The 23,003-nt window shown below is 34.7% G+C and overlaps 1 protein-coding gene across 1 annotated transcript in view; it reads right to left on the bottom strand.

Annotated features, from left to right (window-relative positions):
* Window positions 1-23,003, bottom strand: part of MMP16 (matrix metallopeptidase 16) — a 291,993-nt gene that overhangs the window by 124,012 nt on the left and 144,978 nt on the right. The window contains exons 3-4 of the mRNA XM_015074740.3: window positions 17,636-17,758; window positions 2,902-3,206 (exon numbers count right to left, since the gene is read on the bottom strand). Coding sequence (XP_014930226.1) covers window positions 2,902-3,206; window positions 17,636-17,758 — 428 coding nt within the window. The remainder of the gene's footprint in view (window positions 1-2,901; window positions 3,207-17,635; window positions 17,759-23,003) is intronic.

Raw genomic sequence — 23,003 nt, 5'->3', positions numbered from 1 at the left:
TCTCTGCATCCTCACCAACATCTGTTGTTGCCTGAGTTGTTTGTGTTAGCCATTCTGACAGGTGTGAGGTGGTATCTTATTGTGGTTTTGATTTGTATTTCCCTGATGAGTGATGAGCATCATTTCATGTGTCTGTTAGCCATCTGGATGTCTTTTTTGGAAAAGTGTCTATTCATGTCTTTTGCCTTTCTTCACTAGATTATTTGTTTTTTGGGTGTTGAGTGTGGTAAGTTCTTCATAGATTTTGGATACTAACCCTTTATCAGATATGTCATTTGCAAATATTTCTCCTATTCTGTTGCTTGCCTTTTAGTCTTCTTGATTTTTTCACTTGCTGTGCAGAAGTTTTTTATCTTGGTGAGGTCCCAATAGTTCATTTTTGCTTTTGTTTCCCTTGCCTCCAGAGACATGTCAAGTAAGAAATTGCTATGGCCTAGGTCAAAGAGATTGTTGCCTTACTTATTTTTCTTAGCCTAATTTCTCTGGTTCCATTCACCTTGGATGGACTCTTCTAGGATTTGGGCTTATTGCTTATTTTCAAAAAGTATTTGTTGATGCTTAAAAATACCAGCTAATAGAGGAAGCATCTAAAAAATCTGTGCAGCTTTTTGAGGATTTCAATATTTTAAGAGAAAAATAGGCCATTTGATAGGCACCATCCCCCAAATTAACATGACTTCAGAGCTAGCTAGATTCAAAGTAGCCTTAGCAATTATATCTATTATCAGAATAAAATATAATCTTAGAATTATAATGATTGATATAAAATATAATTTTCTCTGTTTATAATTTTAGAAGAAGTCTTTCCCTGGAAGCAAATGCAGTTTTGTCTCTGTCAGCAAAATTCTACCATTATAAGTGCTATTCTCAGTCATCTGGACTGCAAACATGTATATTAACAATTGACTGGAAGATGCCTGAACTACTCTAGTAGAATGCCGGTGTGATTTTGATAAAAATAAGATAAAAATATTTAATTTTAAATGATTTAAGTATCAACCAACGTGGGTCTACTATCACATTACAGATATTTTATTATTGGGTGCTCAGGTATAGACTAAACATGCCTGAACAGAAAGCACCTCTCCTTGCAATGTCCCAGCCCTGCAATACAACATACAGAGTGAAAATAAGCATACGACAATGTTAGAAGCTTCTTTAGCTAATGATCAGTTAGCCAGGAATTAGATGCAGGTCTGCTCAACCTCAAAGTTTTTGGCTTTTCATTCCATGACTATATAGTGAAATCTCCCAACAAACTTGCCATTCATCTCCAAATCAGTTCTTAAAAATGAAGTAATAATTTAATATAGTCAATATACCTATTAAAAACAATGCCAAAGGTCACTTTGTGTAACACTAGATATTTTATTTTCTTTTGTAAGACAGGAAGAGTTATTTATCATATTTTCTTTCTTTGAAAATTGATGCTATTGTAAATTTAACTCGCCTTAATTCATGCTATCCATAATATGTTTGAATCCTGCATGTTCTCAAAATGCAAGGCTGTTACGCTAATCCAGCTAACTAAACATTCTGGTGAACTAACAAAGCTTAATTTGATGGCTGGGCTTAACTCATCAAGAGGGAATTAAGAGTTTTATTAGCTGATTAGCTGCCATTAAAACAATGCATGCTGTATCTTTTTAAATTTTTTTTATGTTTTTTATTTTATTTTTGAGAGAGGGGTGTGGGGAGGGGCAGAGAGAGAGAGGGAGAGGGAGACACAGGACCTGAAGCAGGCTCCAGGTTCTGAGCTGTCAGCACAGAGCCTGACGCGGGGCTCAAACTCACAAACCATGAGATCATGACCTAAGCCGAAGTCGGCACTCAACTGACTGAGTCACCCAGGTGACCCTACATGCTGTATTTTCAACAGCATTCTACTACTGTGAGAAAGAAAACATTTAAGTTTTGGTTATAAGAATTCCAAGACATGGCTGCTTATGAATCTTATAAATCTAGGATCCTATAATTATATGAATATTTTTGAAACATAAAATTAAAGTATGGATTATTGTCTAGGAAGAAACACAGACTTCTTATCTGAGGTAGCTTTCCTTTTAGTTATCAAGTTATTTTAAATTTATTTTTGCATATGAGAATAATTCTAAAGATAAGAAAACTGATAGACTTGTTGGAATAGATTTGCAAAAAGTGGTTTTGATAAAAGTAAATATATAATATAAAAATAATAAATTATGTTGTCATATCATATTGGGAGACCACATATGGATATAGAGATGAAAGACAAGAAGCAACATTTTACAAACTCAAGAGGTGGAACAGAAAAGAGAATAACAGAAAAAATGGCAGAAACTATGCCACAAATGTCAATTAAGTTAAGTTTCCAGTGGAAACAGTGGACTAAAGTGTGGGAAAAAAATAGCAGAGTTTCCTTAAGCTGTTAAGTGACATTTTAGAGAAAACAAAATTCAGTCTGTTTACAGAACACAGTGTAAAGTTCTAATCTCCAAGCAACAGACCATATGAAAAACTAGCATTGTCGAATGACCCATACAAATTCTTATTCTAAAATGTTATTAAAAAGGCTCACATAGTGTTTTATATTTTTAAAAATGAATTTAGAATTGACACCTTAAACATTGGTTAAATTGGGCACCTGGGTGGCTCAGTTGGTTAAGCTACTGACTCTCAATTTCAGCTCAGGTCATTATCTCATGGTTCCTGAGATCATGCCTGGTGACAAGGTCTGTGCTGATAGGTCTCCTCCTACTTGGGATTCTCTTTGCACCACCATTCTGCCCACACCCCCGGCTTGCACTCTCTCTCAAAATAAATAAACATTAAAAAAAGTTTGTAAATCAGTCAATTACTTGGGCATTCCAAAAACAAAAATAAAAAGAGAAATATTTGCAATGAAAAAAGCCATGCACTTACCATCATGATTAGGATTTCCTAGTGTCCATGGCTCATCTGAGTCAAAATGAGTATCTCCCCCAATTCCCGGTCCAGGGAAGTAGGCATGCGCCAAAAACCCTCCCTCTCCATCGAAGGGAGAACTGTCTCCATGAAAACCAGAGGCGAAAATGATGGTTATATCCACATCGCGTTTGCCATTTTCTAATTCACTGTAAGGAACTTCTTCAAATGTCAGAGGAGTCACATTCTGCCACACATCAAAGGCACGGCGAATAGCTTTCCGGGTTTCAGGGTCTCCAACTTTTGGAGTGACGTTCTTTATACTGAAATTTAGGGAAGAGAATAATGAGTATGCCTTTTTAATATATAGTGCAACTTATTACAGATTTCAATCTACTCAGTTGAGTAAAATACTAGAAAAACAGTCATATTAAATAAGAAAAAAATTAATGAATGTCTCCTGTCTTTATAGCTAGATTTCACCACACTGAAGTCATTTAATTCTCAATAATATAGTATCCATCCACCAAGGCGAAAAGTGAGAAGTTCTTCTCCGCAGAATGCTTAACAGGGGAGTAATCAGATCAATCAGTCACTTTGCCTCCTGAACAACAGAAAGGCAGCTTTGCCAAATGACCAAACAGGTGCAACAGTTTCGAGCTGAAATTAAAAATTCAATTTCTTTCTGGCTATCATTACTTTTAAGGGCACAACATGGTGTGCACACATGTTACTTCCAAACAATGTCCTTATGTTATTTTTTATCTACAAACACCAATTCAGCAGATGCAAAGTTATTTCTTAGTTTTTAAAGGAAAGGGTATTACAGTTTCTATTGTTTTCTTATAGTACATTAATTCTTTCTAATTATAAAAAGCAATGTGAAGCACTGGGTGTTGTATGGAAACCAATTTGACAATAAACTTCATATATTGAAAAAAATAAATAATTAGATATGATAAAAAAAAGCTATGTGAGTGAATAGCTTTTTAATAGAAATATTTCACAATTATATTAATTTAAAGAAGTAACTTGGACATTATTTTAATTTTTTTAACGTTTATTCACTTTTGATAGACAGAACAGAGCATGATCTAGGGAGGGGCAGAGAGATGGAGACAGAATCCAAAGCAGACTATAGGCTTTGAGCCATCAGCACAGAGCCCGACATGGGGCTCGAACTCACTGACCACTAGATCATGACCTGAGCAGAAGCTGGATGCTTAACCAACTGAGACACCCAGGCACCCCAGTAACTTGGATATTATTTAGTCTACTTTTCTTGAGTCTAATAACAAATGGATACTTCCATCAACAATCTTACATCCATGAGTCCATATATTTAAGCGAAAAAAACCTTAATACATAAAAGAGACTATAATATTTAAGTAAATGTTTATTGCAATGCAGTAATAAAAGAGAGCTGAAGGCTAAACATTTACAATGATATAGCAGTAGTAAAATTATGGTGTCTCTATTATATATCATAATATACATAAGACTCAGTTATTTTTTTCTACTTTAAGGCTATTTAGCAGCATAGAAAAAAATTAAGATATACTTTCTGGTGGAAAATAATATACAGATTATATTTTTAGCCCACTTGTAGGTATGTCTCAATAATTACAAATGTGAGGCAGATATCATGCTGAAACAATAATAAGGGTATTAACTGAGCATTTACTCTGAGCCAGCCAAGCATTTCACAGTATCTGATTTAACGCCCTGAGCAACCCAAAGAGATGGGTGTTTATACCTGTTTTACAAAGAAAGAAGCTAAGATTCAGAAAACTTCAGAGAAAATTTAGAGTGGCAGAGCTGGTGTTTCCACTTAAACATTCTGCTCAAGAATGCACTCTTCTATTCTAAGCTGGACCTCACATCTAAGACAAGGTTTTCACTATTTTCTAATACATATTTACATTGACTATTTGATGGTAAATTTCACTGTATTAAAAAAAAAACAAAAAACAAAAAACAAAAACATGAGGAAGCAAACCAGGTGGAAATGGAATGGGACCAGAGAGCATTCCAGACAGGAGATGACAAGTGGAAGGGCTTGAAGCTGGAGACAGTCTTGGAAAGTACCAAGAATGGTGAGGTGGCCACGGCTAGAGAGGAGGCCAGAAGATCAAAGGTTTTGGCCACTGTAAGGAGTTTGGTTTTTGCTCCAAGTGAGAGGGGAAGAAGTGGGACATCATGAGCTAAGTAACATTTGAATTACACTTTTTTTAAGTAAATGATTCAGCATCGTGTCAAAAATCTATTGAAACAGAGCAAGAGTTGAAGCAGGGAGACCCGCTGGAAACTCCTGCAAAACTTCAGGTGAAAGATGGAGGTGAAAGTGGAGGCCAGGGGACTGCCGGTGGAGATTCTGAGAAGTAGATGGATTTGGGACAAATTTTGAGGACACGCATTCCAAGATACACTGATGGCTGGACACAGGCCGTGAAAGAAAAGGAGGTGCCAAGCAAGACGCCATGTTTTCTGAACTGAACCACAGGCCGGATAGAATAAAACAATTCAAGCCTGTTCATGGAGAATGTTATACAGTATTTTGTTGTTGCCTTACTTGTTTGTTTTAACTTTACATCCCTTCAGTGTGATGATCTGAACTCCATTTTGAGAAAGGGTAAATTTCTAGATTAAGATATGTGGTGCTGCTTCTGTCTGGCTTGTTAGTCTCTAAATTTCCTGCCTGATGGCTGAGGAACGTTCAGATTAATGTCGTAACTCTGAATTTTATCTAAGTTAATTTTCCTAGTAGTTTTCTATCTTATTCCCAACCTACAGGGTCTCAGAAGACCCTCATTAGTGGGGAAGTCTTTTTATGACACATTCTTTGAAAGAACACACTACATATATGGCTACTGTTCTATGTGCCAGAGATACAGCTTTGAAGAAGAGTCTGCTTCAGTGATAAGAGATAAACAAACAAAAAAAACCCGAACAACATCAAAAAGATAATTACAGATGGTAGCAAGTGAAGGTTGAGGAGGTGAGGTCAGGTCAGTAGATAATAAATGCGAATTCAATGACTTGCTTAGTGAGCACACAGTTTCCAGCCACAAGGAATAGTGAGCAGCCCCCACACACTTGGCCAGTTCAAAGAACGGGAGTGCTCTGTGAATTGGCGTAAAATGAACACTCAGGACAGTGGTATGAGATGAAAGAAAACTGGCAGGAAGTGGGTTATATTCTGTGAAAGGAAAAGCAGAGAAGTATCCTGGTATTATTCTAGTTTACAAAGACCACTATGTCTAATGAAAAATGGATAAGAAGACAAGAATGGAAGCAAGGCAACATTTCAGAAGTTCAAGCAAAGGAATACAGAACATTGTACTAGAATGGTAGTCATGGAGATAGGAAGAATTACACTATTTCAGTGAAAGTTCTGAGAGTACTGTTAGTGGGAATTGGTGTTTTATTCAGCGTGTAATGAAGAAATTATTTTGTTTTAAAAAAGAAAAAAATCATTAGTATGATATGTATATAAGTACATAATGGTTCTGAGAAAAATGAAGCGACATAGTAAAGAATAATAAATGTGAAGTGTCATTTGGATTTGTAAACACATCACTGTGTGTTTCAAAGCTATGCCCTGATTGGCGTCCAAAATATACTGAAGCACAATATTTGTGATGCCACTAACAAATACAAGACACATGAGTGCACTTCAAAGTTAGAGTTCTGAACAATGCACAAACAAAAAAAAAATTTGGAATTTTTATGCCATTGAGATGTAGTTTGTACTTACTAATATGAAATAATAATGAACACAGATATATGATATCAACAATAATAAGACTGTCATTCTTAGTAGTTCTAACGATGCTCAAAATTATTAAGATATATATTTACAAAACAAAAAATGCTATAAAATGAATGTTATGCTTGAAAAACTTAATAAAGCTAATTTAATTTTAAAATGTTTTTACTTTGCTTTTCTGTGAATAGAATAGTTATAATGAACATACTTTTTTGTTTTTTTGGTCTTTTTAAATATTTATTTTGAGAGAGAGAGAGAAAGAAAGAGAGAGAGAGAGTGTGTGTGTGTGTGTGTGTGTGTGTGTGTGCGTGCACAAGTCAGGGAGGGGCAGAGACAGAGGAAGAGACAGAATCCCACGCAGTCTCTGCACTATCAAAACAGGGCCCTATGTGGAGCTCCAACTCAGGAACTGTGAACTCACGACCTGATCTCAAGTCAGAGACTTAACTGACTGAGCCACCCAGGCGCCCCGAACATATTTTTCATTCTAATAAGACGACTGATTTCATTTTTTGGAAGGCTTTATCAGTTTTTTTCATTATGCCATTTCACTGATTCTTTTAAACTTTCATGTTGCTAAATTTTGAAACTTTTACCTAAAAAAATTAATAAATGTTATCTTTAATGACCATGCCTTATAAAATACTATAATAAAACTGATCAAATGGGCATTTTTTGACCTCTTTATTCATCAGAACAATTGGTAGTGAAACATGTCAATTGACTTATAAGATAACTGTGTCAAGTCAGGATTCCCTAGCTTTAACTGCACTGAATCCATGCCAATTCATTTAATAACAATTCTACATACTAATCATGGAGTATTTCCCTCCAGTGTTTTCATAGAGTAATAAATCTTTTCCAAAGTTAGAGCATTATTTTATCTCTAATATGAAAATAAGAAAAAAACCTATATATTTTGGTATTTGTATTGTGTATTAAAAGAAACTTGTACTCTGCCTTATATTTCTCAATAGAAACATAAATCTTACAATGATAAGTCAGATGTTAAGTTCACTATATTTCCTTTAGGATAATTTTTTTAAAAGTGTGAGAATTTGATATTCAGAGAAATAGCAAATTTCGAGAAAATGAGGTCTTTACTAACAAAACCCTACTGAAAAATATATGTGTGTTTTCTTTATTGATAACACTGTAGGAATTATTTTGCTTCATTAGTTCTATAAAATAGATAAATGTCAACTGTAAAAATATAAAACATTTGTTCTTTTGAATAGATGTTATAAGAAATGTGAAACAAAGCCCTTGCGAAAGGTTTTTGCCTTTCAAATGAAGTAAACTCTGTAATTAGTTACTTGAGTGACACAGTAAATATTACCCAGTGCCTAAAGATTACCATGTAAAGTCAGGATTATCTAGTTTTTTTTTTAACGTTTATTTATTTTTGAGACTGAGAGAGACAAAGCATGAATGGGGGAGGGGCAGAGAGAGAGAGGGAGACACAGAATCCGAAACAGGTTCCAGGCTCTGAGCTGTCAGCACAGAGCTTTATGCAGGGCTCGAACTCACCGACCATAAGATCCTGACCTGAGCCGAAGTCAGCGCCTAACTGACTGAGCCACCCACAGGCTCCTCAAGGATTCTCTAGTTTTAACATCACTAGATCCATACCAATTTAATTAATAACAACTCTACATATTAGTAATTATTTCCCCTTTAAATTTTGAGAGTGATAAACCTTTTTCAAATTTAGGGTAATGTTTTATCTCTAATTTTGAAATAAATAAAACTGAATACTTCAGCATCTCGTTAAGTTACAGAAGTTGTGTGTGTGTGTGTGTGTGTGTGTGTGTGTACTCATGTCAAAATTATTTTTATATGGACAAAGCTAAATAGCCTTTAGTCAACTCAACAGACAAAAATTAGTTCGTCAGAAAAGCATACTAACATTCATACTAACATTTTACGAAAAATGATTAGCAACTAAATGGAATGTATTGTAACTGAGAAAGTAGACAATTGCTAGGAGTATAACAGAGTAAAAATAATCAACATAATTGACATAGTTAAATCATTGTCAGATCCATATCCAGAATGTATTATGATATTCTATCAAGAGAGAACTAAATAGACTAATTTACTTTCATTCATATAATATTTGTATCTTGATGCAGCTTTACTTTAAGTAGAAGAAATGGTTAGAGAATAGAGACTGAATATGGAGTCTCTCCCTCTAGAAAAGCTTACATTAAATATTTTGCTATTTCCCAAGACGCTAGTTTCTCAGGCAAGGCAGACTAAAGTACATATTACTTTGGGTTTTATTAAATAGTGTCTGTTACACAGCCTGTCGTGTATCCTCTAGACACACAACCTGAATTCTCTATGCAGTCAAGAGCATCATCAAATTCAGTGACCTCATTGGGTTTAAAGAGAATAATGACAAATGTTTCTGGGGAGGAACTGATTATTGCTCAAAACTTTTAGGTTTCTTTTCTCTGCATATATTATTAAAGTAAAACAATAACTTCCAGTGTGTAACTTCAGGAGTCACAAAAACATTTATTTAAAATCAAGGTTAACTAAGGGAGAAAATACAAAGAGAGTCAATACTAATTAATATAACATAATAGTATCACATTAATTATTATGAATCCTTGTTAGTACAACACAATTTAAAAAACAGCTGGATCTGGCAGTTTAAGTACCTACTCCTGGGACACTTACTACATAAAATATTATTTTGGAGTTTAGATTTTATAAAGAAAAAGAATTTAGGCTAAGCATATATTATACCATATTTAATAAACTTGGGAAATAAAGCTATACTGATAAAAAATAAGGTTATTCATTAAATTCCTATTATTGTTTCGAATAAAACACACAATTCATTAATTTATTCAACAACTATGTAATGAGAGCATTATACACAGCAGCCACTCTAGGTTCTGGGGAGCATAACATGGATATGGTCTCTGATGTAATAAATGCTGTAAGGTCTTGATGTCACATAAAATATACTATTTTGCAATTATTCACTTAAATACCTGTCTCCCACATTCAACTATGTGTTCCATGAGAGCGGGGGTCTTACTTAACTCATCTATTGCCAGTGCTGTCACATAATGCTGTTCAATAACCACTTACTGAATGAACAACATGTAGTTACCCAAGAAGCAAAATGTGCCAAAAGAAAATTGATCATAAAGATGCAAGTAAGACATGAATGGCCACCAGTATTTATATAACAATTATTACCAGCATGTAAATTATGCATCAGCCAAAGTTACACAGACCTCTAAGAATACTTATGTGATCTTCTGGTACGATCTCAGAAGTTCCCATTTCTAGGTATCCTGCACTGAGGTCATTAAAGTGGAAAGCCTGGGAGCCTAGACATTCCCTTTAAGTGGAGTAATTATAGAAGGCTGTTTCCAATTCCACATTTTAAAGATAGGAAGAGATTTTAAAGTTATATAATCTAACTTTCCAACCATTCCACAAATGGTCTCAAATTTCCCTGACAAGTGAATAAGTTGTTTGGTTTATATGCTTCTGATGATGAAGACTTAGGATGAATGATTTAATTTTCCAACAGCTCAAAATATTAGGTTCTTCCGAAAGCCTTTAAGTATTTGAAAATAACTGGAATTTTCTCCTTTAAATATTTTTTTCCATCATGTTGAGAATCCTTGGCTCTAATATTGAGCTCTTTCTCATGCAGCCTGTTTTCAAGATCTCTTAGCATTTTGATTTCCTTTTTAAAGGTGTACTTTAATTTGCCAAGAAGCAGCTGGAAATGTGGTGGACCAAAGAGAAAAAGGATACATCAGGTAAAGGTTGGCCAGCAAAGCAAAGAGAAAAATTGGCATCATCACTGCTTTGGACACTTTGCTTTCTATCAATCTAATCTGTTCATTTCAATTCTTTTTTGAGCCATATGATGCTGTCGGCTCATAACGAGTTTGCCATCAAATAAAACCTACTTCAACCACCCCCACTCCAACTGCTGGCTGCATTCTGTAAGGGCACATTTCAACTATCCTTTTAAAGAGTAATTTTTTTCCCTCAATAGAATATCTTGTATTTATTTTTCTAAATATAGGAATAAAAGTAGTAGTAAATGTTTATACAGTACTTACTTTACACAAGGCAACTTAACACCCTACATATACTAACTTTAAATTTTAAAATCCTTAGCTCTCACCCTCAACTTTCTGTAATTCTATTAGAATACTCTCAACAATTTCTGTTGTCTGGTGAATTAAAACAAGTTAAGATGGAGCGCCAGCCTGGCTTAGTCAGTTGAGCAACTGACTCTTGGATTTTAGCTCAGGTCATGATATCACTGTTTGTGAGTTTGAGCCCTGAGTCGGACTCTACACTGACAGCGTGGAGCCTGCTTGGGATTCTCTCTCTCTCACTCTCTCTCTCTGTCTCTCCATTGCTCACTCATGTGCATGCACTCTCTCTTCATCAAAATAAATAAACTTAAAAAAAAAGTTAAGATGATAGTTGGCATTTCCTAAGCACTATGTTTCAAGCACTGTCCTGAAGTGGGTTCTTCTGTTTGTCTGTTTTTTTGGGAGTTTTCCCCACCATCATCTGACTTAATTATCTCCTAGGTTTTATGAGGTGGGTAGTGTTACAATACTCATTTTGCACACAGGGAGAATGAAACTTAGAAGGTAAAGTAGTTTGACCCTGGTCTTACAGGTAGCAAGTATCAGAGCCAGGATTCAAATCTAGATCTTTCTTACTCCAAAATAGAACTCATAACCACATGATAAGTTTATCAATAACCTAGAAGTTTACAGGGATAGACACATAATTATTTTAGTATTCAAAACTGGCTGACACAGTTTTCAGTATAGGGACATAGCATAAACGGAATTATGATTAGTTCTTAACATGATGGCTCTTAAGTTTCTTTCTTTCTTTCTTTCTTAAACGAATGGTGTAAGTCAGTACCTAAGTACGCACAGACAGTAAACAGGTACACTGTTAAGTTTGGAAATGAGATGAGAAAAAGGACACTACTTGAAATGAAAGCAGTAAATATCAGTAGGCAGAGTTGTGTGTTTTGTAGTTCTAAAGTTGATTATGCACATTAATCCAATTAATATTTACTAATTTTATATGGTCTGGGGTAAGAATCTTATTTCATTGTTTTCCATATGGATAACAACTTATTACAGAAAAACTTAACAAGTAAAATAGCCCGTTCTTTCCCTAATGATCTACAAGGTCTTCTCTGACATAAATAAATTGAAGCCACAACCCCCAATTATATTTATAGATAGGCCTTTAAAGAGGTAATTAAGGTTAAATGAAGTCACAAGATGGGGTCCTAATTTGGTTTGACTGACATCCTTATAAGAAAAGAAAAAAAAAACCAAAAAACAAAACAAAACAAAAAAATAGCAGAAATCTCCTTGTCTCTCCACACATGCACAGGAAAGGTAAGAGGAGGACACAATGAGAAGGTGGCTGTCTGAAAGCCAGAAAGAGAAACTTCACCAAAAACTAACCTCAACAGCATGTTAATCTTGGACTTCCAGGCTCCAGATTTGGGGAAATTAAATTTCTGTTGCTTAAACTATCCAGGCTGTGGTATTTTGTGATGGCAGCCTGAGCAGACTAACACAGATTTAATGGACCAACTCCTTTGAAAGACACAATCTGTAAAAACTTACACAAAGAGAAACAGATAATCTGAACAGGACTACATCTATTAAGCAGATTTAATAAAAAAAATAATAATAACCTTAAAAACATGAAAAAAAAGAACGAGACCCAAATGGTTGTATTGGGTCTATTAAACATTTCATTAGAAGTCATACCAATTCTCTACAATCTCTTCCAGAAAACTGAAGTAGAGAAACACTTTCTAACCCATTCCATGAGGCTAGTACTCATGGAATTAAGTAACCCAGATAAAGACTTTACAAGACAGAAAAACTACATATCAGTGTTACTCATGAACATACATGTAGAAATCCTCAACAAAAAATTAGCAAATAAAATCCAACAATGTGTAAGAAGAATTATTCACTATGACAAAGTGGGATTTACCCTACAGGCATGAGAAGCTGGTTCCACTGAAAATCACTTAATGTAATCCTTCACATTAAAAGGCTAAAGAAAAATCATATGATCATATCAATAGGTGCAGAAAAAGCAAAGAAAAGCAGTTCATAAAATCCAACACTCATTCATAATAAAAACTTCCAGCAAACTAGGAATAGAGGGAACTTCTTCAATTTGATAAACATCTAGAAAAAAGCTTACAGCTAACATCATACTTACTGATGAGGAACTACATGCTTTTCTCCTAAAGACTGGGGAAAAGGCAATCATGTTTGCCTTCAGCACTCCTTGTCAACATTAGACTGACAGTCTCAGTTTTAAGACAAGAAAAGGAAATAAAAGACACACCGATTGGGAAGGAAAAATATAACTCTTTTTTTTTCAGGTGATATTATTCTCTGTATAAAACATCAAAGAATTAACAAAGTAATCCTGGACTAATGAGTGATTATAGCAAAACTGGAAGATACAAAGCTAGTATACAAAAGTCAATTGTTTTCCTATATATCAGTTACAAACATTTGGAATTTGGAATTAAAAACACAATATCATAAACAATACCAAAAATAAAAGGAATATTTAGGACTAAATCTATTAAAATATATGAATATGGTCTGAATATTTATCTCCCCCTATAATTCATATATTAAAATCCTAACCCCCAAAAATGATGGTAATAGAAGATGAGGCCTTTGGGAGGTGCTTGAGGTCATGAGGGTGGTGCCTTCATAAATGGGATCAGTATCCCACAGAGATCTTAGCCCTTCTGCCATGTGAAGATACATGCGAAGTCTGTGACTCACCAAACCATACTGACTCCTTGATCTCAGACTTCCAGTCTCCAGAACTGTGAGCTGTAATTTTCTGCTGCTTATAAGCCACTCAATCTATGGTATGTTGTTATAGCCTCTCACTTGGACTACAGTTTATGCCTAAGATCTATATGAGTAAAAGTAAAAACAAACAAACAAACAAAAACCTAACTGGGATTAAAGAAATCAAAGACCTAAACAAATGATGAGAGTTTCATGTTCATGAATATTGACTCGATGGTGTTAACATATTAGTTCTTCCCAAATGATCTGTAGATTCAACACCATCACAATCAAAATCCTACCAATTTCTTTTGAAGGAACGGGCAAACTAATTCTACACTTTGTATGGAAGAGTAAGAGACCCTGAAAACACAAAACTGAAGAAGAATAAAGTCAGAAAACTGGCACTATCTGATATCAAGACTTAGTATAAAACTTCAGTAATCAAGACAGTGTGATATTGGTTTACAAATAAAAAGAAAGGACAGTGAAACAGAATAAAGAGCCTAGAAATTGACCCACACATATAAGTCAACTGATAAAGAGCAAAGGCAATGAAGAAAAAAATGGTCTTTTCATCAAACGGTGCTGGAACTGAACTTCCACATGCAAATAAAGTGAATCTAGACACTGACTTTACACTTTTAACAAAAACTAACTCAAAATTGATCATAGACCTAATTGAAAATGCAAAATTATTAAACTTTTAGAAGATAACATAGAAGGAAAACTAAGTGATCCTGGGTTTAGAAATTTTATTTATTTATTTATTTATTTAGTTAGTTAGTTAGTTAGTTAGTTTTTATTTGTTTTTGAGAGACAGAGAGAGAGAGAGACAGAGTGTGAGTGGGGGAGGGGCAGAGAGAGAGGGAGACACAGAATCTGAAGCAGGTTCCAGGCTCTGAGCTGTCAGCACAGCCCGACGCAGGGCTCAAACTCACAGACTAGGAGATCGTGACCTGAACCACAGTCAGATGCTTAATCAACTGAGCCACCCAGGTGCCCCTGGAAATGATATTTCTGATACAACACCAAAAGCACAATAAAAGAAAAAAATAATTGATAAATTGGACTTTATTAAAATTAAAACTTTTGCTCTGCAAAAGACACTGTAAAAAGAATAAGAAGACAAGTCACAGACTAGGAGAACATACTGGAAAACATATCTGATAAAAGACTTGTATCTAAAATATATAAAGAACTCTTTATAAAAAAAGCTCTTAAAACAGCAACTCAATTAAAAGTTAGTCAAAACAGGGCGTCTAGGTGGTTCAGTCGGTTGGGCTTCTGACTTCGGTTCAGGTCATGACCTCGTGGTCTGTGAGTTCGTGCTCTGTGTTGGGCTCTGTGCTGACAGCTCGGAGCCTGCTTCAGATTCTCTGTGTCCCCCTAACTCTGCCCCTCCCCCACTGATGCTCTGTCTCTCTCAAAAATAAATAAATATTAAAAAGATTAAAAAAAAACCAAAAACATTAGTCGAAAGATCCAAACAGACATCTCACCAAAGAAGATGTACAGATGGCAAATAGCATATGAAAATATAATCAGTATAACGTATCATTAGGGAATTGCAAATTAAAGCAGTGATCAGATCCCACTACACATCTATTAGAATGGTTACAATCCAAAATACTGACAACACTAAATGCTGGTGAGGTTGGAGAGCAACAGGAACTTTAAATTATTACCGGGAGTAATGCCAAGGATAAGGACAGTTCGGCAGTTTCTTACAAAACTAACTATGGTCTCACCATATGATCAGCGATTATACTCCTGGGTACTTATCCAAATGAATTGAAAATCTTTGCCCACATAGAAACATGCCCATGAATTTTTATACCATCCTTATTCATAACTGCTCCAAACTGTATGCAACCAATAAGGCTCCAATAGGTGAATGGGTAGACACACAGTGGCCCATACATACACAGAATATTACTCAGTAAAGAAAGAAATGAGCCATCAAGGCATGCAACAAGATGGAGGAACCTTAAATGCACATCGCTAAGTGCAAGAAGGCAGTTGGAAATGGCTATATACGTATGGTATGGTTCCAACTCTATGACACTCCAGAAAAGCAAAATTACAAAGAAATTAGAATGATCAGTAGTTTCTGGGGGTTATGGAGGAGAAGAGGGATGATGAAGTATAACACAATATTTTTAGAATACAATATAATAGAATAAAACTATTCTAATGATACTGTAATGCTGCTTGACATCATGCATTTGTCAAACCCATAAAACTACAGCACAAAGAGTGCACCCTATTGTAAGTGTGCACTTTAGTTAGAATTAACATACCAACACTGGCACAGCTATTGTATCAAACAGATCCCACTAATGCAAGATCTTAATAGAAGGAGAGACTATGAGTGTTTACATGAGGTGGTGGTGGGCAATGTAGTATATGGGAACTACTTGTATTATCTGCTCAACGTTTTTGTAAACCTAAAATTTATCTAAACATGAAATGTATTATTTTTTAAGTTAACCATATTCTTTAGGTATTTCTGAAAATTGTCTAGGGTTTATTCAGTGCTTTCTTATAGGAACTGATATAAACTATAACAATAGTTTTATTTCTTTACAAATTCTTGTATCTTTTATTTCATTACAACTTTAAGTAGCTGTGCAATGTTGTTAGATGCAGAGGTAGCAGGTATTTCTGTTGTTGTTGTCCTTTAAGGAACTCTTCTAACACTTCACATTTACTACATGGGCTTGACTTAAGACTGCTTCCTCCTTGATTTCTCTTATCTGCAAAAGTAACTGGAATAGGTTGCACAAAATTCTAGGAGCATGCTATCTGGGAGGATTAGTGAAAGAATATAAAATAACACTGAAAAGTGTTCTCAAAATAACTAAAATAAGTTCAAATGGCACAAACCAGATGTATTGGTAGAGAATCTATATACTGAGGCTTAAATTCTATCTTTAAGTGCACGAGAAGGGTTATTTCAACTTTTTTTTTTTTTTTTTTTATTTATTTTTGGGACAGAGAGAGACAGAGCATGAACGGGGGAGGGGCAGAGAGAGGGAGACACAGAATCGGAAACAGGCTCCAGGCTCCGAGCCATCAGCCCAGAGCCTGACGCGGGGCTCGAACTCACGGACCGTGAGATCGTGACCTGGCTGAAGTCGGACGCTTAACCGACTGCGCCACCCAGGCGCCCCTCGAGAAGGGTTATTTATACAAAGAATGAGAATTATAAATTTCTTTATTTTATTCATGTAACTCCTGGCATCCTACCCTCCCCTTGAAGTGTCCTGCCCTTCCTTGCCCTTTAGTCTAACAAGTTCTTTCTCTTCCTGTGGTGGTTAGCTGAAAGGCCATTTCTTTAGGAAGACCTTTCCTGGTTTTCTAGAATGGGTTAGACGGCCCTGTTTTTATAAGTTTCTCTTCCTTCCCTTTCATAACAGGCATCACATTTATATGATTGATGAACTTATCCACAGGACTGCAAATTCCAAAAGAACGAATGGAGACCCGTGTTCTACTTATTTCTATAACCACAGGGCCTGGAATTGTTTTTGTTCAAACAGAGACCCAATAGACAGTTGTTCAATGAATTAATGAATAACTAGAAACATCTCTGTTAGCAGCAGTGGTCACTCCAGGATGGAAGACACTGGCATCCCTTCGGAGCCCTTCAGTAGAGACAAAACAAGAGACGATGATCCAACTCCACTGTTCCCAAAAAGATAGAAAGTAAAATGTTTGGATTGATACTAAAAGTTAATTAATAGAGTCAAAGGCATTTTGCTTCAAAGACAATTATTTGTAAACTTTATTATTTGATTACTTTTTAGATTATGAATCCTTATTAAAGAATGTCAATGTGTAAAATATTCATCTCAGAGTCGCTCAGGATTTGGTACTTTCAAGGAGCTTGAAGATATAGTTTACAAAAAAGATATAGAATTTAAGAAATGTTTACAAGGACTGCAAATGGCCAATTTATTCTCTTCTTGACTGCAGGTCTCAGTTCCCTATGTCAACATCATATTCCTATATGTTACCATGTGGTCAATGTGCATAAGATGGCCAACAAAATGTCAAAATAAATGGTTGTGAAAAAATGGAAAAAACAGTAATTCCTCATTAGTTCTCATACCTGTAAGTGATGTGTTTGTGCTGCCACTTCTGTCCTGTTAATGCATATCGCTTTCGACGAATATTAAATTTGGAGCTACCTCTTGTCTGGTCAGGTACGCCACATCGAGGCTTCTTCATCCAGCTGCAAAAAGCAGGGTTTTCCAGTTAGTTACCAACAACTCTAATCATTCATTTCCAAAGGAAGTCAGTTGGGAAGTTAACCAATGACAGTGATGATGAAAATGGGAAAACCTAAAGAAGAAAATTGCCAATTTTCATGCAGTTTGAACCCAAGTAGAAAGCATTATTTTTTCCCCTGAATGATCAAGAATCGTTCGTTTTGAACTCAGCTCTCTTAGATATTCTTTGTCTCTCTAATTTACTTTGAGCTTACTATAGACTGAAGTCCTCTTAAGCTTCTAACTAGAATCTGTTTTTAACAAGATCTGTGATCTTGAGCAAGTCATTAATCCCTAGTCTCATTCATAGAATGAGACTTTAAAAAATAAATTTTCACTAAGGTGTCTTCCAACTTGAACATTCAACAATTTTTAAAATCTATTAAATAACCTTAAATTTCAGGATTCAAGAAGGTATATGCTATTCTCTCTTCTAGCTTACATAGAAGTAAACTGTTTAAATAACATTTGCGTTTCTCCAATTTATCTTCTTTTTACTTTGCTCATTACCCCAATTTCTGAGCAACATCCATTTGCTTTAAATTAGTAATAACTAAATTCAATGATTATTTTTTTTTCTGGATATGAGGTTTAATATCACACAAATAAGGTTTAACATCATTATCTTAGGAAAATGACATGCTTTTTGATTTACTAATTTTTTAACACTTATACAAGATACAGTTGTGTAACTTTTCTAAGTCTCTTTTTACCATTGTCCTGTTTTCTATGTAGTCTTGCTTCTTACCTAAAAAGAAAGATTATCATGATTTTGAGAAGTGTTTCTTTAGTGACTCAAAAAATGCCTTTACCATTCATTAACACATTTAATTTATCAATTGCAAAGCTAATGCAGAGTTCACGGTGCTACATGCTTCAGCAAGTAGAAATGAGAAAAGAATCAATTTTCGTTGTATTTCACCAAATACTTTATAATTTCTATACTCTTTAAATGGAAAATAATTGACTGTAGAGATGACTATCAAAAGATGTCCATTTGGGGAAAATGAAAGAATAGTTTACATGTTACATGGATAAATCAGCTAATCAGTGCTTATAATGACTTCATGCAACAATGAAATCATGAATTTTGCTTTTTAAGAAAGATGACAATTTTCCAGTAAGCACTGAAAAAAGTTTCCCTCTCTCTCTCTTTTTTTTCCTAGTAATAATGTAGACATTGCAATTATCAGACTTCACAAATTCCATCCTAGTCTAAAATGCATTGTGGAGTTACTTCAGAAATCTCTCCCTTTATTAAAGTCTCCAAACTCCTAAGAGGTGATATGGCCCTTAGGGATCAAACTCTGTAGAGTTGAGAATGGAGATCTTCTATTTTTAAATAATATTCCCAGAACATTCCTAAACCAGTTTTTTTGAGACAGATTTCACTAGCCTGTAAAACACTCAAGGGCAGGGCATCTGTATAATCCTGGTACCTGCTACAAACCCTGGAATATAAAAGATATTCAATGAATAAATGGATAGGGAAACTTTGTAATTTTTAATGAAAAGTTATTAATTTTTATTACATATTATAAGGCATAGGTATAGATTTAACATGGAAATATTAAGCATTAATGGTGGGTTTATTATGATAAGTGACTTTTACATATGGATATTTCATTAATTATACTCTCAGCAAAAATTATAATATTCCTAAGGCAGGTATTTATGCTTACTTATCTCACTGAAAGTACTAACAGAATAAACAATATATAATTATTAAATATGAGTAAATTTACCAAATGCGGGAAGTGGTTACATTTACATTTTGCTAAGAAAAATATTTAAGTTCTCACTCTGGGAAGAGAAATAATTTTGAAATGGATAAGGGGATAAAATTTCACAAAACGGTGTTACCTATTATCAGGATAAAATGTATTGTCAATGAGGATATATTGTTTAAAATTAATAATCAATAAAATTAAAACTTGAAGTTAACAATTGAAAAGAAAATTAAATTTACTGATATAAATTTCCATTTTAAGTTATTCATATGTTGGATCTAGTAAAATTTTTCTCAGTGAAGCATTGCATCTTCCAAAGGATAGGGTTTTTGTGGGTGAGTATTAAATTTTTGTGCTGAAAGATATCTCTGAATTCTTTATATGTTTCTTAGGCCTTTGCCCATTAAATATATATTTTTTCTTATGTTCCAACTACTAGTTACATTTATTTACTCATTCCATCCTTATTCATTCATCTTATAATATTTTTCAGCTTTCACAACATGTTATGAGATATAAAGAAAAAGTGTGGCTGAAAAGATAAACAAGGCAAAAGGCCCTTGTTGAGTTTACAGTCTATAGGAAGGACATCCATGATTAAAAAAAAAAATACTATATAATGGGCTAAGAGCTGTCACATCTCTTCCAAGATACCCTGTCATTATTTCTAATTTTACATGTAATAAAAAATTACAATTTTCTTACCCCAGATCTGTACCAATTCCTCTGATGCCTTATTTCAGCCAAAAGTCTTAACCTCCTTCTAATGCCCAAGCTAATACCTAGGTAATATCCACCACTGCTCTTTTCTCAGTCTCCTCTAATCAATCAGGAGGCTGTCTCTTTTGTTTCCAAATTTCTTTCTCTCTCGCTGTCTAAATGCTTTCCTTCTTGCTCCTAAAGATAAATCTTTCCAGAGCACAGATGTTTTCTCTACATGCTCTGGGCATGAAACGCTTATATGGAAAGAATCTGATTCAGGCCTACTTAGGGAGGATACCCTGTCCCCCTACTTCCCAAGATCCATTCAGGTTACTAAAGAAGTAAACCTCTTTCTACCTTTCTATGTAGTGACGTCTGTCTGGGATAACTTTTTCTCTCTTTTCACACTGAGAATCCTAAACATCCTTCATTATGCAACTCATATAGGTACAGTTTACCATCGCAACACAGCATGCATTATACTCTGTATTCTGATTTGTGTCTCTATTGTCCGCCGGCCTGAGTCAGGGCAGAGAGCCAGGTACGGGGCCAATACGCAGTAAAGTCTCCAATAAGGAACATGAAGCAAATAGATTGAGTCTGCATATCTTTTTTGCACATGGTGATCTCCCTACTATCCAGGTTGCTTGAAGACTTTGTAACTCTTTCCAGGTCTGTGCCTTGAGCAAATGCTTACTGCATGGACATTGTGTACATACTTTTATATAAAACCAAATCATAAAGTAGATAACTTAAGTGTAAGAAATAAACATAAGAACAGGAATGATCTAATACCAATCAGTAATTTAATGCAAAGAAGTCCTAATAAAGGTTGGTCAGGTTGAGAACACTGTATGTTAACTTCATCAATATTTGTATCCAAATATTCTAGCAAAGAGATATTGGCAAGTATTATATATTAAAATATGTAAAATCTCCCAAATATGATTGAAGCACATCAAGCCACTGAATAAGACACACAGTATCTCAGCTAAATCGGTCTTCAGGTTTCTTATATGACTCCAAACATTTAAATTATTCTTTAATCTCATAAGCAGTCAGGTTCTTTCTACTACAATTTTTAAAGTTCTTTGTGGATAAAAATAACGATTAACATTTAAAAGTACTCACCAAGAAATTAAATGTCTAATACTAATGGTAAAATTGGCATGTTAATATTGTTATTCAGGTCGAGACTGGCACTGGGATTTAATTCTATATATCATGTACCAAGTGTTAGATGCATTCATATATGAATTTGATCAACCCCATAATAACATGAGAATGCAAAACTCTAAACGTACAAGTAGAACGGATTGGATTGATAGTTTCACGTAAGGTAACAGCTATATCACAAGAAAGAAACATGGGTTGAAGAGAGCCTATGTGTATGCAAACACATGTGCACGCTATTTTCAAACAGTGCTTTTTTTGGTGAAAGTGCCATTGCTAAAACATACTCATTTTTTCTGTGTGTCAACACACAGCTCATACACATGTGCTTCATTACTGACTCATTTGCTAAAAATTTTAAGTTGGTATTCCAAAGCAAAGACATGAGAATGGGTACTGGGGGAGAGAGGGAGCCACAAGAAAGTTATTTGGCACTTACAAGGTGTAAATAATAGTACCTCCTCAGTTTTCATAAATATAATATTGATTTTCAGTATTGATTTAATTGTTTAGAACCGAGAACATTTTTCAATTAGTTGCATAGATCATTAATGGCTTTATTTAAATTAGCTTAACTTAAAAAGGAAAAAATATCTAAAATCAGTGGTCTTGAAAGGAGTTATAGGGGCGCCTGGGTGGTTCAGTGGGTTGAGCACCTGACTCTTGATTTCAGGTCAGGTCATGATCCCAGGGTCATGGGAATGAGCCCTGTGTCGGGCTCTGCAGCTGGGCATGGGGCCTGCTTAAGACTGTCTTCTCTCTCTTTCCCTCTGCCCCTCTCCCCTGCTTGCTGTCTCTCTCTCTGAAAGAAAGAAAGAAAGAAAGAAAGAAAGAAAGAAAGAAAGAAAGAAAGAAAGAAAGAAAGAAAAGAAAGAAAAGAAAAAAGAAAAAAAAGAAAAGAAAAGAAAAGAAAAGAAAAGAAAAGAAAAGAAAAAAAAAGAAAAGACAAGACAAGACAAGACAAGACAAGACAAGACAAGAAAAGAAAAGAAAAGAAAAGAAAAGACAAGAAAAGAAAAGAAAAGGAGCTATATTGTAAAAGTGAGGAGCAGAGATCCTAGAGCTAGACTGCTACGGTTCCTACCTTACCTCCACCAACTCACCTGCCCCGTGACATTGGTCAAACTACTGTTTCTATTTCTCCACTTCATCATCTACAAACTGGAAGTGATAATATTATTGAGTAAATGTGAGGATTAAATTAGTTAAATCATGTAAAACACTTAGAATAGTGCCTGGCAAATAGTAACTGCTATGATTATTAACTTATAATAATTATTATTTTACAAATATCAGGAAGTGGCTGTACTTGTAGAAGCAACAGCAGTAGCAGTCAACTGATATCAACATGTTTCAGTTTGCCTTAACCTATGTGTTAACATACTTTGTTATTCAAAACAGGGATATCCTGGTGTTTTGATAATACAGATACCAACAGATACTTTATTTTATGAAAATAAAGTAGCCACAAACTTCTAAACAAATTTGCAGTAATAAGAGTCACTATATATGAGACAGTGTTCACTGCTTCACTGGTTTCAGTAATTTTTTTTCAATGAGTTGGGTATTCAAGTCACCCACATGACTTGAATATATAGGGCCA

Source organism: Acinonyx jubatus, chromosome F2 (genome assembly GCF_027475565.1).
Source record: "Acinonyx jubatus isolate Ajub_Pintada_27869175 chromosome F2, VMU_Ajub_asm_v1.0, whole genome shotgun sequence".
Lineage (NCBI taxonomy): Eukaryota > Metazoa > Chordata > Mammalia > Carnivora > Felidae > Acinonyx > Acinonyx jubatus.
The sequence above is the reverse complement of the archived record's forward strand: the minus strand, read 5'-3'. Positions and strand labels throughout refer to the sequence as shown.